The sequence below is a fragment of the Strix uralensis genome, chromosome 1, assembly GCF_047716275.1.
Source record: "Strix uralensis isolate ZFMK-TIS-50842 chromosome 1, bStrUra1, whole genome shotgun sequence".
Lineage (NCBI taxonomy): Eukaryota > Metazoa > Chordata > Aves > Strigiformes > Strigidae > Strix > Strix uralensis.
Genome location: NC_133972.1, coordinates 35426133 through 35443516, shown reverse-complemented (window position 1 = coordinate 35443516; position 17384 = coordinate 35426133). Strand labels below are relative to the sequence as shown.

Genomic DNA, 17384 nt, shown 5'->3' with positions numbered 1-17384 from the left:
TTAAAAGTTAGTTAACATATTAGACTTAAAAATAACTACCACAATGTATCTTCTTTAGATAACAGGTCAATTTAAATTTAAAGAAGATCAAGACCAGTTTTCCTTCCTCACAAAACACAGTTTGAGTTGTGGTTTTGTGGAAGAGATCCCTTTCCATGACTGATGAAGAGGGCCAGAGAAAAAGCAGAGGTGGGATGTGGCAGTAGCCTCAAACCTGCTATGGGGCTTCAAGGTGAAGGTGTACTTAGTGGAACAGGATTAACTGTTAGCATCTTCAGTTCACACTGCAAATGTGTTGCATCTGGCAGAAAAAGAGCACCAAGTTTAGCAAAGGAAGGAGTAAGCTTCCCCAAGTTCTGCAGCCCTGCTTAAGTGAACTCTTTTTTGGTGCAGTGGCCCATCTCTGCATCACAGGACTCTACTTACTCTCTCTACACCACTGACGTATGTTGCTCTGCAGGGAGCAATAACTAAATTTTAGAGGACACAACAGCCTTGTACTATGGGGGTTCCATATCCCAGTCTCAGGTAGCTGCTTATTATTTGGTGCTAGTGTGTACCTGCAACAGAGCCTGTGCCTAGGAAATCAAGAGACTCAAAACTCAGATCCTACTATTTTGGGGGGAAAAACAAATGAACTGTCCAGATCCCTTCCCCTGCATGTTTCAGAATTTCTTTCTACTTAATCAGATTACAAGAACTGCTGTGTCAGATCAGCAGCATGGAGGAAAGCACCTGTCAGGCAGATCCGTTGTTAACCTGCAAGCAACAAGTGTAGCTCTGAAGGTCCCTGAGAGAGGCGTAAGTGTTTGAATGAGACGTAAGAAACCCTCCATGGAGCTGGAAGATAGACGAAAGAATATAAAAATCATAGCTCTTCACTCCCCAATCTGCACAGCATATGGCAAAATTATTTAAACTTTCATGATACTATTAATAAAAAAGTATCAGTAAGAGCATTACATTGCACTCTTCTACCAGGGCTTTGCAAAAAAAAAAAAAAAAAATCTGTGGTACTTTTTAGATTAGGGGATTTTTAACACATTTATAGAATTTTAGATTGTTGCCGTTTTCTTAATAGAACACCTAGTGCTGTCATTTAAACTAACATGCTGATGAAAAGGTCAAATTAAATAATTCTCAGATGGTGGCACCACTCATTCCCAGTCTTGTCAGCCCTGAGTAGGTGGATATTAGTAGTGATGAACTGCAAAGCTACAATTTACAAACACAAGAAGCTGAGTGAGAAAAGCAATTAATGATATAAACAAAGCTAACTGATCAGTGTGACGAGAAATCCTCTGTGGGAAGGGGGAGCAAAGGGACAGGACACTAGAAAGATCTCAACATCCTCACTGCCCAGACCAACGATTTAGATGTTCTAACATGTGCTATACTATACAGTTTATACCACTAAAGAGAGAGTCTATCTAGCAAGGTAAAGATCTTGATAATCTGCAACACCAGACCCTTTTGGGGAACAGGGAGAAGGTATCTCCTCCTCACCCAAAGCACTGCTGTGTCCAGGCCAGTAAGTCTTGCAGAGTACTGCCTCTGTTAGGCCTAATGCACCATCTTTCCACATGCAGCACAGAAGAGTGTATCTAACAAAACATTCATTGAAACATGCTACCATTACACACTATAATTAAGAAAGTAATTAAAAAAAAAAAGGGGAAAATGACCCACAGAAGTTATTTTCAAGTAAATATCTAGAGTGCATACTTCACAGGATATTTAAATCTTTGTGTTTTCCAGCAAAACAGTTTGTTGTGTAAACTTCAAGACAACGTCAGTGTGAAAAAAAAGCCATGTGAAGAACACCAAAAACATCACGGAATTAAGGAAGGAACAGCAATACACAGCCATGTACATAAACACTGACAATGCTGAAAGAAACTGTAATTTAGAATTTATTTTTTTCTTTCTAAATTTCGCTGCTTTGAAGGAAGACCTCTAGGTCACTTCAGCAGATGCAAACACAGTTACAGGATAAGCTAGAAAGTTATGTCACTTGGTAAAGAAGAAAATAGAGAAAGTATTAAAGTACAAATATTAGAAGTCCCCATTAAAAATAAGAATATCAGAAAGACCAGTGGAACCTTAAAAGTACATGTAATTTCTGAAAAACAGGTTTGTAAATTTTCAACCATATAGAAAAGCAAGCAAGCAGAGCTTTTAGCCCTGCTTAGTGATCGTTTCACAGCATGTAACAAGTCACAAACTCACCAACTTCTGTGGGCTTGCCCCTGTCGTTACCACCCCCTGAAAACAGACAACCCATGTAGGTTCCCCATATGCAAATGTATACTGTTACTTGGTATTGCAGTGACTGACCATGAAGAGATTGATACTGAAACAGTGATCAAAGTGGAAATACTTATCACAGTGCCCCATATTATCACAAAGAAATATCAACTGTATCACCCTTCAGTATACATAGGAAACAACCTAATTTATACCTCCATTTAGTTTGACCCAATAGATATATGAAGCAATTTACTGTCTGCTTGACTATAATGAATGAGCATGGATGTACCAAGAATACAAACAAAGCACCAAGTTGCATCTCTCACCTTGGTCGGGTACACCTTGCATTTTTGGACAAGGATCAGAGACTAAAAAACTGGGGATTTACAGGATGACATTAAAACTTACTGAATTATTCCTTTGCTCCAAAGAGAGCAGGTGAGAACAAAATGGATAAGAAATGGGATCCACTAATAATAATATCGAAAGCCTGAGCTGGCCAACAGATTTGATCATGTTAAATGGCAGTAAGTGAGGTTCTTGCAGAAACTGCTTCTGCGTAAGTATGGGTGCTTATACTGGCTGTGTAACACACCAGTGGATTTAGTCATGCTCATGTAAATCTTATTATTTAAATGATAACATTTGATAGACATGAACTATTGAAACAGACAATACCAAATGTTTTAAGTTACACTTTTTAAAGGTAATCTCATACCAAGGACATAAAAATAATGTTGCAGGAAAAAAAAAAAAAGGCATCCTGAAAGTAAGGATTTCTTTGCTCCGTGTACTAGAAATGCAAGTCATTTCTTACAAGCACAGCACTTTAAGAGGCATAAATTTTTCAGAGATTTGTCTGCCTTGCCAATTGTATGTACAGGGGCCAGAAGTCCCAGAAAAGCAGGTGCTATTTCAAAACACAGCTGAGGTCTCTAAAGCTTTTGTGGGATTGGGATGCTCAATTCCAATTCCAATTTCAACCTGAGGCAGCTTCAAGAGCTCCACTAAGCCAGCATTGTACAAATAAAAGTTTATGTTGAGCATATTGCTCATGATTTTGCAAGCATGGATTGAGTGTGTTTAAGCTTCTCTGTGTGGCAACAGGTCAACGCTTCTTGCCCACAAACAAAAGCTGTCTTCAGCAGTCTCACTTGTCAGGTGCAAACACTCATAGACATGTCTTTTAAAACTGTAATGTTTAAAGAATAGCATCATCTCTGCAGAAAACAAAGCATCCTTTGCATTGGCACGCAGATGCATCACGTTATACAAATACTTATTTTCATAACTACAGTTCTACAGCAACAACCAGCACACATGGGCATTTGCAGGCACTTTTTCATTGTCAAAGAGGCCCTACATCAAGTTTCAGAAGAATGTGTTCTCTTTCACACATGCATGCACACCTTTCCCTGGAAACTTGAAATAAGCAGAGCAGCTACACAATATTCTACCACAAAAGTGGTATCTTACAGGGAAGATCTGGGATTTCAGGATCAAACCACTGAGACCAAGATGTTACAGCAGCAGTATTTCACTATAAAGACACCATACGTACACAGTGTGATAGAAAATCAAATTCATTGTTAGCATTCCAGTTTTACAAGTGCCTGCTATTCAGTAACATGTGTTTACTTCATTCGACTCAAAACAAGATGCTGCTACCAACAAAGAAAGAAAAGAGAGGAAGGAAAACAGAAGTGATGAAGTAAAACAGGCAAGCAACAGGAAAACAGTTTAAGAGATCTACTGATATTCAAGAGCAAAAGTAACAGCCAATCTTAGAATGCTTTCAGTTTGGTTAAAAAAGTTTGCATTACCTGTCGACTTCCCTGTTTGGAGGAGCAGCTGCTAGTACTTCTTGAAGGAGACAACATTTTCTGGGATACACCAAAGCTTTTTTCTTCACTCATGATCCAATACCATTTGTTTCACATAAGCTCTTAGAACATTAAAAGGTAATTTAGAAAACGTGTTGGAAGACTCCTGAGAGAAACACAGAACTCATTCTTTACCCAAATGCAGTCCGGTGGCATGATCTGCATCCCATGGAAATTCCTAAAAAGGAAAAGAAAAACAAAAAGCCAAATTATCACATGCCGTCTCTTACTGCCATCTTGTAGCATGAATCGTAATAAAACCTTTGGTAATACAAGCTGACTGCATTACTGTACATTATTAGAAATTAATTCAACAATCACTTTAAGATAAATTTCCAAGCTTCAAACAGTAACAACACGAATTTTGGATCTAAACTCATGCTTTAATTACCACTATTTATTCAGAGGACACAATATCAAGCATCTTTTTAAAGATTTAAATTAAATTTTTAAAAATTACTAACAAGTCACATAGAGTATAATAAGTATCTATATAAAATGGACCAAACCAGCCTCAAAATGAGAAGAAAGCATCTAATAAAATGTCTCACAAAAAGGACGGTGAGTAATCAGAAAAATACCTCTTTTTCCCAGTGCCTTAATAATTTAAACAAGTAAGCAGGGCTTCAGGTTGTAAGGAAAAAAAATAAAATCTTTCTATATAAAAGAACTATACCTAAAAGTACAGAGCATGCAAACTCAGCTGCGTAGACCTTTGCATGACCACTCTTACCTGGAATAAGAAAGTTCTAACTATGTCACATCAGTTGTCTCAGTCAGTGACTGGAAGAATAATTAACAGTCTGTTTAATAACAGTGCAGTTTGCAGCATATGCAAATAAAAGCCATGCCAGAAATTCCCAATAATGGATTTTCTGTGTGGGCAAGAGTTGTCATGGTAACTGCATAATATTTTTTTAAAACCAAACAGAGGACATAACAAAAGGGTGATGCTTTCCAAAACTTGGGGTGGTGGAGGAGCTTCATTGTATATCACTTCAGATTTCATTGTCTCAGGCAAGGAATTTGCACATTAGAAGAGTGCAAGAATCACCACTGAGGAAACTAAGCACATTTCCACAAAGACAAGAGGAATTCCATTGCCAAAAGAGGGAGGCACTACTTCACAATCCTCTCGCTTGTGTTGTCAGAACAGTCCTGAACTGGGATCACTGGTTATTGAAGTTTGCCATTCATTTTTTCTTGAAGAGGCTTAAAAACCTATGCTGAGAGAAGCAGTGTTTTCAGATCCCTAGTAAAACATATTGTGTATTTTAAGAATTCATTTCCCTTTAAAAAAACAAAACAAAACATAAACCACAGTAAAAAAAAAAAAAAAAAACAAACAAAAGGAGGTGCTATATTTAAGATGAAGACAATACTTATGCTGCAGAAAACCTCTCTCCCTATTGCTGTAGTCTGAAGCATCCAACTTCTGAACAGAGACCTTTTCCAATCTACAGTACCTCTTTGGCAATATAGTTTGCTGTAACATTTCAACCAACACATCCTCTTTTCACCTGAAACAAGGTCTCTCTCTTCATGGCGTTTACCTTATCAAGTTAGAAATACTCAATCACCCCCAGAGCAAATCTATGCTCAGCAACAGTAATGAAACAAACAGCCTCAGTCTCCAAAAGTCTGGTGAGAAAGCAAGCTCTCACCATTGAGCCATCTTAGCAATTGTTTCCAGGAACCATCATCAGACAGGTACAAAGCCAGTGAGTACAATGCAAGAGCTGAAGAAAACCAGAACAGGACAGCAATGGGATAGCAAGGTCTGAGTTGGGCTAGCACATGGGTTTTAGACTGAAATTACTACTGAGATTAGGAACAATACATTTTGGAGAAGGCATAGTCGCCTCCTATCCGGAAGAAAAATTTGTGTGGCATTTCATTAAGGACTAGCACTTTTAACAGGTTTAGATTATTCTCACTTCATGCAGGTCTTTGACTGTGGAGTGAGTATAATTTTCTTGCTTAGTTTCAAGCTGTATTTAGCAAGAGTTTAATGATAACATCTCTATTAATAAGCAGAGTCAAATCTTCACAACAGGAATGGAAACATTCTTCCTGCAAACTCATTGTTCAGATACCCCCTTCAAAGTACTGTAGAGCAAGTGCTTTACACCTGTCTTCTTCACTGCTCCATGTTCAAAACGAGCAGTGGTTTACCACTTGGTTTTCATTGGTGACTATCTGGCACGTTGGCAAAGATTGGCAGAGTTCATGGCAAGAAACAGGCTCTAATTTGCAGCAAAATGCACTGAAAGCTGTTGTCATCAGTACCTTGCGAGTATATCTCCAGGATGCACTAGATTTAAGTTATTTGCCTGTTTGAACACACAGCACAACGGTTGTCATATCCTGGAAGTGTCAGGTAACTGAAAAAAACCAGCGGTCTCAGACTTTAACCCCAAAAGAAACCATATAATCAGAAGAGTATTTCTATCAGTATGTTTTGGTGTGTAGTCTAAATGAAGTTAAGATGTGGCTACCTTAGCATTTCAGAGCAGAACGGTACTTCTGCTGCAAATCTCCTGGTCCCCTGATCTTGCCACATCTAGGTTTGCACTGCAGGACAGTCTTGGAGCATGCAAACCAAACCCCTTTTGGGTGAAATGTGCTCCAGGAGTGCATCCGGTGCTCAACACATTGAGTCCCCAGCACCAGACTAGAGCTAAGTCCTGACTAGTGCCATCCTGATGTAGATTTTGGGTCCTTACCTGTAACTGATTGACTACAAAAGTCCACTTTTACTGCATTGCTCTACTTGCTAAGTAATCTAGACACAGACTTACTCCACCTAAGTAAGTACTTAATATTTCCTAGGGCAATATGTCTTTTTGCAATCAAAAAGGGACACAGACAGGCACTTTTCCAGAATTCAGATGAGCTGAAGGTGACTCAGCCACCTAAGCAGAGGTGCTTAAATGAGGAGCAGGAGACAGGTAGGGTAAATCTGACAGAGAGCTCCTGAAGTATTTTGTCAGTCTGCCTCCAAAATTGCGCTTTTGAATTTTCTTTTATTCCTTCAAATTAATTTACTACATGGGCTGAAGGAAAGGCTTCTGTTACCAGCCCTGAAAAAGGCAGGAGTGAAATGTGCCCTCTCTCCAAAGTGTTTTATTATTATTTTATTGGTGTTTCCTAGTAAATTAACTTATTACCTTGAGACTTCCAGATTTGAACATGAAAGTGTATGTTAAGTAATGAACGTGGCCCCAACTGATCTGTAAAATCTGCTGCATGCTCCAGCTACTACACTGTGCTCCTTTTTAAAAATTCTCTTCAAGTTCAGGAATAGGAAAGAAAACTGTGGTTGCCCTTCAACAATAACCCCCTTATTCTTCCAGGAAGGTGTGAAAACACTGATCCTGCATCCTGAACTGACTCTCATATTCTGGCTGCCAGCAGCAGTGACTGGGCCTCTCTAGGGCAACTAGTATTTTACGTTACCTGTGGAACTTAAGACTACCAGGTAGAAGAGCAATTACAACTTTGAAGCAGGCATAAAAATCAGTATTATGCTAACTAAGCTAAGACTGCAGCTAAAATTGATGTTTGGAGGTCATCATGATCCAGTTGCTTTATTTTGCGCCTTCCCATGCCACAGGACAGCCTCAGAACTGTGTTTGTTCCCACCTTTCCTCTGGAGCACACAGTGCCACTTACTTCTACTCCAAAAAGACAAATCAAAGGTGTGAGGCTGAGGCAAATACAAATAAATTTAGGATGGGAATTTTCACAAGTGCTAAGTATTGGCCTAATTCTTTACTATCAAGTCAACTGCAGCAAAAGTAGGCCAAGAGTACTTCCACAAATGACCTCGCCAGGTGCATTTTAAAGAATTAAGAATACATGAGTATCAGATATTATTTATAGCTACTACATCCTAAACCCATAAACAGCACTCATCTCTACTTATCATCTGTTACTAAGAGCCTTATCATTCTACATCAATTAAAGTTAAGGTAAACATATGATAATATATACAACAGGAAGACCTATTTTTTTTAAAAAAGTACCATCCTGAGTTGTCCTCAAACCTTTAAAATAGCACATGTTCAAAGCAGCCTCTCAATATCACTACTCATCTCTCACAACTCTCAAAGCAGTAAGCTTATAGCAAAATCCAAGTTTTTCCACATCTCACAAAAGAAGAAAGGCAGAAATTCAGAAAAAAAGGGAAAACTGCAGTAAAAAATCATGCAATTATTTTTCTTATGGCTCTGGAAGAAAAGTAAAGCCTTAGCTGTTTCAGAGCCAATCCAGCAGTGAAAGAACACTGTAGAGGGATTTTGAGCAGCAAAACTGGAAGCATACATCTCATTCTATAACTGTAGTCAATTAAGGTTTTGTGGATAGAAGAATAGGAACAACAAAAAGCCTGATGAGAGTTATGTGGACACAGCAAGTACAGGACTGAGCAATCCAAATCAGAGTGGCAAGCAACACTGAGTGACTTTCATGAAATTAAAAAAGAATCCATGCTGAAGCCTTTGCTCTGGAGCTATTATTAAATTACATTCACTCATGTCCACCTGGATAAACAAAGCAATAGCCTTTTCCAAGTATTGCTTTCATGGCTTTCTCTGTTATATTTCAAATTGTCAGCTTTAATCTATCCCAGTGTCTCATCTGGCTCAAAAAAGGGAAGAATTATTTATAGAGCACAGATGTGCCATGTACAAGTATTGGAGATGTCTTTTCAAGGCAGGTATTTGCTGTTCCTGAATTATAAGATTGAAGGACAAAGCACACACATACTGTCCTGTTGCTAGCTATTCTCTTTACAGAAGAAAACTTGCAAAAAATAAAACATAAAATAGTGTAAAACAACTAAGTTATTAAAACTATCTTTCGAAAGCAAAAGTTCAAACAGCTTAGGGCAACTAACAATAATAGGAAGTATGTCAGAACTGCCTTCCATCAGACAGGTGCTGTCTTTCTACACATCATCCAAATCACAACCTCTATTGAGCAGATGCTTTCCATTAGCCATGGAGACATACCACTCTCTGAAGTAATCTAAGATGTAAAGAAACAGTTAGTTCCATTACTACTATTGTAGTAATTAAATCATGCTATTTTAGTGACCCAAAAGAGGGAAATTTAGTTCCAACAAAACTCTCCTCATTGTCTAATCAAGAGAGTGAGACAGAGTAGGAAAGGGAAGAAGCTAGACAAATAACAAACATACTGCATTTAACACCAGATTACTTTTTATGTATAATGTTCATCACTTGATGAAAGAAAATCCTGTATGTTCCAGTGTACGGAAAGCAAAAAAACAAAATAAAAACCAGAAACGATCTAGTAGAATACATCCGAAGAAAGACATCAAAGAACATGCTTCAATGTCAAGTCTAGTCAGACTATCCTGAAGCAAAGCAAGTATCTGCTGTTCCACTAACCCTTGGGGCGAATAATTCAATCCTTATATTAGAAAAATTTTATATAAATTTAGAAATAGGTCAATCGGCATCCTGAAATATAAGTATATCTAAAAATACCACCTTTCCCTCACATCCACCATAGAAACTGACTATAATATTGCATGCAACATGATTCATTTTAAATGTATAATTCTGACACTGTTTTCATCCTCCAGGAGATCTGCAATAGATTACACTTTCATAAAAAAATTTGCTGGATATATATTCTAGATAGGTATGTTAAAAATCTTGGTGACTAGCAATGCAGAAAATACATGCAGTAATAGCTGTATTATTACAGTAATTAGTCAGCTGTCACACCACCTTTTCCACCCAACTTTTAATTGCAGTTGAGAATCATAAATAATAGGACTGACCTAGCTCACAGTCAGGTCCTATTAATAATTCTCCTTCTGCCCCTGCTCCTTTCAGAAAGAGCCTTGCCTAGGGACAGCCCAGCACCTCGGGGCTTAGCTCTAGCATGAGCTGCCAGACTGAGGGGGGTCCCACATGCCCCCTTCCAGCTCTTAGCATGACTTACACACTCAACTGACCCCCAGAAGCTGGGGTACCATAGGAACCAGTTTGTGACCCAGTAACAGAGGGGTCCACAGTCTCCCTGTCAAGTGGGTGGAGCAGAAATAACAGTTACTGAGCTGTGATCAAATCCTATACTGGGAGCACACACACTGCATACAGCAGTGCTATCGAGGTTGACAGCCCTCCCTGTGCTCAAATAATAAAGAAACAATGGGTCTGTTTGCACTGGAAGCACTATTTGTCTAGAGAAGACCTTACAAGTGAAATGATCTGGCAATAGAAAAGAGAGAAAGGTTTATTATAATTTTCAGCAAGGAAAGTAACAGGCACAAGGTATCATTTTACAGCCTGTACTAAAAACCTTGGAAAGGCCCATCTGTTAGTGATAAGGTCCTAGAGTTGGTACAAGGGGAAACATTACCATCAGAGCTTTGGCACGAGCTTGGTTGCCTTTCATATTTCTGCTATCTGTTACTATTTAAAGCTTTGCTTTATTCACTAAAACAAAGATACTCCACTATGCCCCAAGGCTTATTCCTTTTTAAAACTGCACTTCTTATTGCTAAAATACTACTGAAATACACACTGTTTGTTTTCCTAGATTCAGTTCTGATAGGCACAAGGTTAGTTCTGGAAGTCAGTGCCTTCTCGTGAAAATATCTGTCAGCCTGCCAGCATGTAGTAATTCAAGATCTTAAGACAACACTGCCTGCACATCAAGAAAAAGACATTACTTTCCTATCAAATCACTGAAGGCATCCATGTAACTTCGAATCAGACTGTCTCTTTATGACCTGATAATCACAGTGTAATGCTGTGAGATGCATAAATCTATCAAGGCTGACATCAAGAAACACATTTGATTAAACCAGCTAACACAGTTGCTTTAACTATGGAGAAAGGAACCCAAAACCTGTGGTTTCAAGTAGAACAGCAAACAGGACTACTGGAAGAGTTTTGGTGGCCCAGGAATGATCTTCATTGAAGTCTGAAGAAAAACATCATAGGGTATGTATGAACAGCAAATGCAACACTGAGATCCTTTATCTCATGCAGGAAACCTAGACATTCATTAAAGAGTGGCAGGATCCAACAAACCTGCTCTGTCCTCTTTGATGTGGTGTTTTACTTTTCACACTGTGGCATCATCTACTCCCTAAAAAAACAACAAAAAAACCCCAACCAAAAAATTAGGGTCCCCCTCTCAGGTATCTGTTTTTCCACAATACACTGGAATTTTCACATGTGCCTTGTGTATGTCACAATTTCTAAAAGAAAAAAGTGACAATGGAAACACTTCCCTTTGAGAATGCTTAGTGTTTCTCCTTTATAAGCAGACTTATTAGCTCAAAATTTAAATCTAATTTTAATGACCATGGTAACAAGATTCAATTTTTCCTAGGATCACAGAAATTCATTTATGTACTTTATAAAGTGTAATGACCATGAGTTATGAAAATGTCACATTTCTTCTTGATCAACTTACCATATTTTTAGAGGCTTCTATCTCTTAAGTCCAGTACACCTTTTTCAGTGTACAACATCAGTATTTATAAATACAAAGAGAGCTACAGTTTTTAAATATTATGCAGATTATTTCTTTACAGAGGGTCTTTCACATTAAGATAACTTGAAACATCAAGAGAAGTGTGTAGTATTCTAAACAAGGGCAGGTAGTTGTTAGCACAGTGTTAACCCTCTCTAACATCATCTTAGGTGAGGGGCCGCTAATTTCCCAACACTGTGTTTCTGAACACAAAATGTGTGAATAAACCTTGACACTTTAGAGATGTGTTGTAGAAAACAATTAACACATATAAAGTATGCTGAGAACAATTAATACTACAAGTGCTGAGTCTTTTTGCTATTAATGCCAAAAGGTAAGAGTTTGTCAACTCCAAGCTTTCAATGAAAAAAATGCAAATATAAAGAAAAAAATGTACACAGAAATGTGTTTCTTTCAAATAAAAATTTAAAATGTTAAGGCTTGGGTTGGAGCTCTTCAAGGACAGACAGGATGATACCTGCAACTCCTTTTGCTTGGACACACATATCACGTACATATATGCAGGTGACAAGAACCCTGAGAAGCAGATGCAGTAAACCATGCTCTTGGAAGGTTCTACATCACAGTTGGTCTTAAATCCATTTATATTTATGATTGTAATGAACACCTTGACAGTGGGAACCAGGAAAGAGGTTCCAGGGATCAGGTTTTCTGCAACATTATCCTCATGGCATATGAGAAAGATGAACTGTAAGAGACCTAGAAGCAGAGAGATGCAAGATGTGGGAAACCAGATTATAAATCTGAAACGTGCAATGTTTTGCCTAAGTAATATGAAATGGGAAAGTAACAGTCACAATAGCTGGATCAGCCAAAAAAGATGCAGGCTAGAGATGAGGACCTCTGACTAGGTTAACAGGGTAGCTCTTGAGCAAGAAAGAGACCATAAAAAGGATCTTCTCCCCACCTCAAGTGATAGAAACCCACCACCACCCCCTCAAGTTCTGAAATGCTGGAGGAGAACCTGAATCCAGCTAGGGTTACTTTAGAGGCTCTACTTTGACAGAGTTGAAAAAGGAAGAACACAAAGCCGCAGAAGCAGCAACCATGCTCGGGAAGAACAGAAGGTCCATTTCAGAGTGAGTGCTTTCATGTCAGATCTTGTCCTGCCACTGCCTAGCTACAACAGAACAAAATTTAAAAGCAAGTTCGGAGATTGGCCAAAAGGAAAGCTTCAATTAAGACTCTGTGAATAATTTAACACTATTACAGACAGCCCAGAACAAGGAAGATACGTAGACTTTTAATGCACTAAATTTGTTTATACAAGTTTACTACAGTATGACATCCCAATGTAAAAATATGGCCTGCCTCCAACAGTAGACCTGAGAGTTAATACAAAGCTGCTGAGAACTTTTATGGGTCTCAGTAACAGCTCAGTGTTTCCACTGACAGGTTAGAGAGCAAATTCATACTCACTTTTAAAACCACCAAAGCAGTTAAAGAAATTCTTGCTCTGAAACAATTTGTTATTGTCCCTTTTCTAGATATCAGTAGTTCACCTGCCAAAAAAAAAAAATTTTAAAAAAAATTAAAAAAAAAAAATCAAAAAAAAAAAATCACAGGAGCCCTCCCTAATCCACTTCAGTGGAGAACCTTGTGTCACAGGGAGTAGTTCACATACTTTGCTTTGGCCAAAATGCAGGGATGGTCATCACCAACTTGTGGGCAAGAAAGTGGAAGCAGTATTATTTTCAAGTGATCCCAGACAGATCTGAAAAAGATACTCTGTCCCTAATCTTACATTTAGATTCAGGTTAGTGCAAGCTACCAGCTATCTATTTGAATTTAATTAAAAACAAAAGAAATTCCACATGATTAAAAAAAGCTTTGGCTACATTCCCCTTCTCGAGCATTTTTAGAGGTTTAAAAGATGGAAGGTTTTAATTAAGATGCTTCAGCAATATGAAAGAATGAATAATTTACAAAGAAGTTGATTTGAGCTCAGTGAAAGGGTGCTACAATTTAAAAATCCGTATTTGTTATTTCTAATGGGTACACTCATTTTTTACTTCAGTTCCAGTCAGTGTAAACAGGCTATAGAGACAGTAGGCAATGTGAAGAGTTTTATAATGTGTGCAGTCTAGCGTCTTGGTTGCTTCATAGCATTTTTGAGGTTGGTTATACTTGAACTGCAACTAACAACCTGGATTTTAATTATAGGTTATAAAAGCAACAATAAATAGAAGTGTTTACAAGTGATGCAGATTCTCCTTAAACTGCTTAGTATTAGAAAAGTGTCACCATTCTTGGACTTTGACTTCTATCTCTCTACTCTCCTCCCAACCTCTTGTCATTTTCGTGTTTGTTTCTAAAATGCTGGCATACAGTACTGGCTTTTCTAGACCATCAGGATTCACAACACAAAAATAAACCTGTGGTTACTTACGAGTAGTGCAACACAAAGTGCATCCTGACATACTTAAGATATAATGCACTTGAATTTCTGAAAAGGAACGCAGAAAAAACCCAAACAATTTCTTAAGAGGAACTAAAAGGTGTTTTTATTTTTAATAAAAATATGTCCAAAGTAATAACATATGAAGTTGCAGGAAACATAATAATGAAAGGTAATTTCTTAACAGATGGCAGACATGCCCACTTCACCCATGCTAACCTACATATTTTTTCCTTAACTTTTATTAATATTCATCTTTCATTGACTGTGTTTTCCACAATTTTGCCAGAGATACTTTTAGGATAAAAGGTCTGAGAAACTCATTCAAGTACAACTTTTTTACATGGTAAAATATAGAACGTATAAAGGAGGAAAACACCTATAACAAAGCTTATGCCATAAAATTACACTGTCGACATAAAATTGTCTTTTCAAAGGCTGCTCAGGGCTGAAACTAAGTACAAAGCTTTCAAGTCTTGACCACAAAATCTGAAGTTTGCAGACATTAAAGCATTTTCATAACTCATACTTTCTTCTAAAAAAAATACACCTGTGCCATATGGAGAGTTAAAACACAACCATTGAACTGAATTTCATTACTTTGTTGTATGCGTTTATTTGTGAAAAGGTAGAAAAATTAAGTGTGTGTAGAAAGGGAAAAGCTGGAGGAGAAAGGTGAAAAAAATTACTGTGAATGGTAATTTAAGTCAGGAAAATTTAAAGTTTACATATAAAATGCACTCAGTCTTTTCTCCTAAGCATTATGTTATACTGTTTTTGAGAGCACATCATAAAATATGTCAAAACTATTTAAATCTTTTACTTTTGTTACTCCAAAATGACAAGGATTTACATGTAACATCACATTAAAGATAAATCTTGGAATGACAGATGGCAGTTGGAAGGATTACATTTAGAAAAGTTACATCATCAGCATTTGCAGTTTTCCAGTCTTTTCTTCTGTACACAAAAAATAAGAAAATAAGTCAACTGTCTGTCCTGGCAGCAAACAAACAAGGTGGCTGTGGGAGCCAGCAGTCCCCCAGCTCCTATTTCAGGCTGTCATTCTCAAGTATGCTAACACGCCTGACTGCCCATCAGCATCTGGGGAAGAGAGCAAGGTAGTTTCAGCATATTTTCACTTCATGTGCAATGGAGGGGCTGCTGCAAAAATATCCTTTTGGAAAGACTTACAGGCTTTCCTGAAGTAGAAAAGGTGAGCTTCTATGTAACAAGTTCTTTATGGATGAAGAAAGCAGCCTTTTATGGTTACCAACATAAAGATGTTGGCAAAACTACCACATGTATCTGATTGCCTAACAAAACTGTGAAAGCCTGCCCATACGGACCGGGAATTAAAAGGGCAAACAGTTCCTATTTTGACTGAAGGACCAGCCAGCCCCCTGATGTCCCTCCCTCATTATAATAATCTTCAAGAGTAGAAAACTTGCACTAATCTGGAGAATAATATAGTTGTTGGAAGTTATTCCTACATTGTTCCCAGAGCGAGACAACTGAAAGGTTGTTCTCTAGTGTGATTTTACAATACCAGTTAAGCAGGTGAACAGTGAAGGTGATCACTGCTTCAAGTCAGTAATCAAACGATAAAATAAAAGACACTGACAAAGCAAGCAAGATGTAACACTCCAGTATCATTTGCATCACCTAAAGAGACGATTTTAGGAACAGGTCACTTGTGATAAATGGGTGAAAAGCTAAGTCAGGAAATACTGAGTCCAGCACAGCACAACATATTTCTTGAGCACCTGGTGTTGTAATCTGTCTCCATTTTGGTAAATTGAATTTAAAAGCTGTTAGAGCTGCATGCCAGCTCATTTCAGAAGCCCACACATCAAAACCCAAATAATTTATATTTGTGTCAAGTACAAAAAGTTATTGAATTACTTGGAGAAAAAGAGTCTGATCTCTCTTCTTCTGTTTCTCTTCTTTCAGCATTGTTAGATTTTTCAACATTTGGGACAAATGGGGAGCCACATGCCAGGCTCTGAATAGCATCCAGTGAAAGCTGACCACATCTTTGTGCTTCCCAAAATACCCACCCTAAAGTGCAGTTCATTTAGACTGATCCAAAAACTGAATTTAAAAAAAAAAAAAAATCAAACTTTCACACTTCAGATTTTGCTTTCACATAAATGTTAGCATTCCCAGCCATATAAATTCTGACCTGTCACCAACCTGTTCAAAAATTCAGTATCATTCCCAAAAAATGGATGTAAATTTGCCTTTACTCCCTATGGCATCCCCAGCAACTTATTTTGAAAGTCTGTCATTTGCTCTTCTGGGTTGTTTATACAATTCCAGCATACAGAGCTTTAAAATAATTACAACTTCCAGTAAACGCTGCAATGAACTGTTTTTGCTGCCTTGTGCAGAGGGATCTGACTTTGTATTAATTTTGCCTGGGGACACCACAAACTGCTCGAACAGTGTTCATATCTCCTATTGCCAGTTCGTACATTCACAGCTCCATCTCTCTCCGCCTTCTTCCCTGCCCCACTCCCTGTGCCTGGAATGCTTTTCTAGAACTAGGCAAGGACACAGAAAAAGCATGAGGCATTTGGAAGTTAAAAACAGCAGTTTAACCACCTTATGCAGCAAATTTAAGAGGCTTAAAACCACCAACAAGTGCAAGAATTGTCAAGTTGGACATTATGCATGAAGCTTGAGAAATTAAATACATGTGACAAATGCGTTTCTTCCCATGTGAATGTCATGATTCTCAGCTAATGTATCTAAATTAAGTTATGCATTAGTTATGTCTGAACAGAGCAGAAGGACAATTAACGTTTTGTACATCAACCACTGGCTTTTTTATATTCAGAACCAATTCCAGGGATGCTGCAGGTCTGATGTTTCTTCAGCCGAGCAAGCATTGAGGTATTATTTCAACAACATCCACTTAGAGTAATCAGTCTTCACATCCACATGCACAGAAACAGACTATTTCACAGGTAGCAAATTAAATGAATCATATGAAAGCAAACAGTTCAAATTGGGTTGCTGCGGTTTATTCAAAGATCACTAAACAGCCTTCCACTTGATCTTCCCTGTAACATACTGAATCAGGACTTGTTCACCACTGGTAACAGAAATAAATAAATAAAAATAAATCACCAATGCTGGCTTTCACAATTATTTCAGAGTACTCTGAATACAAACACATGCAAAAATATGAGTACTTCTTTTGTGACAGCAATAAAATATTATTTATAAATGAAGGTACATCTTCCTTATCCTGAACTTCATGACATGTTACTCTGCTTCACACCAGCTAAATAAGCAAAGAC

The 17384-nt window shown here is 37.9% G+C and overlaps 1 protein-coding gene across 4 annotated transcripts in view; it reads right to left on the bottom strand.

Annotated features, from left to right (window-relative positions):
- OSBPL3 (oxysterol binding protein like 3) overlaps nucleotides 1–17384 on the bottom strand; it is a 91247-nt gene that overhangs the window by 45257 nt on the left and 28606 nt on the right. For all 4 annotated transcript variants that reach the window (XM_074862534.1, XM_074862550.1, XM_074862542.1 and 1 more), the window contains exon 3: nucleotides 4074–4311. In XM_074862534.1, the coding sequence (XP_074718635.1) occupies nucleotides 4074–4166 (93 nt within the window). In that variant the 5' untranslated portion in view covers nucleotides 4167–4311. The remainder of the gene's footprint in view (nucleotides 1–4073; nucleotides 4312–17384) is intronic.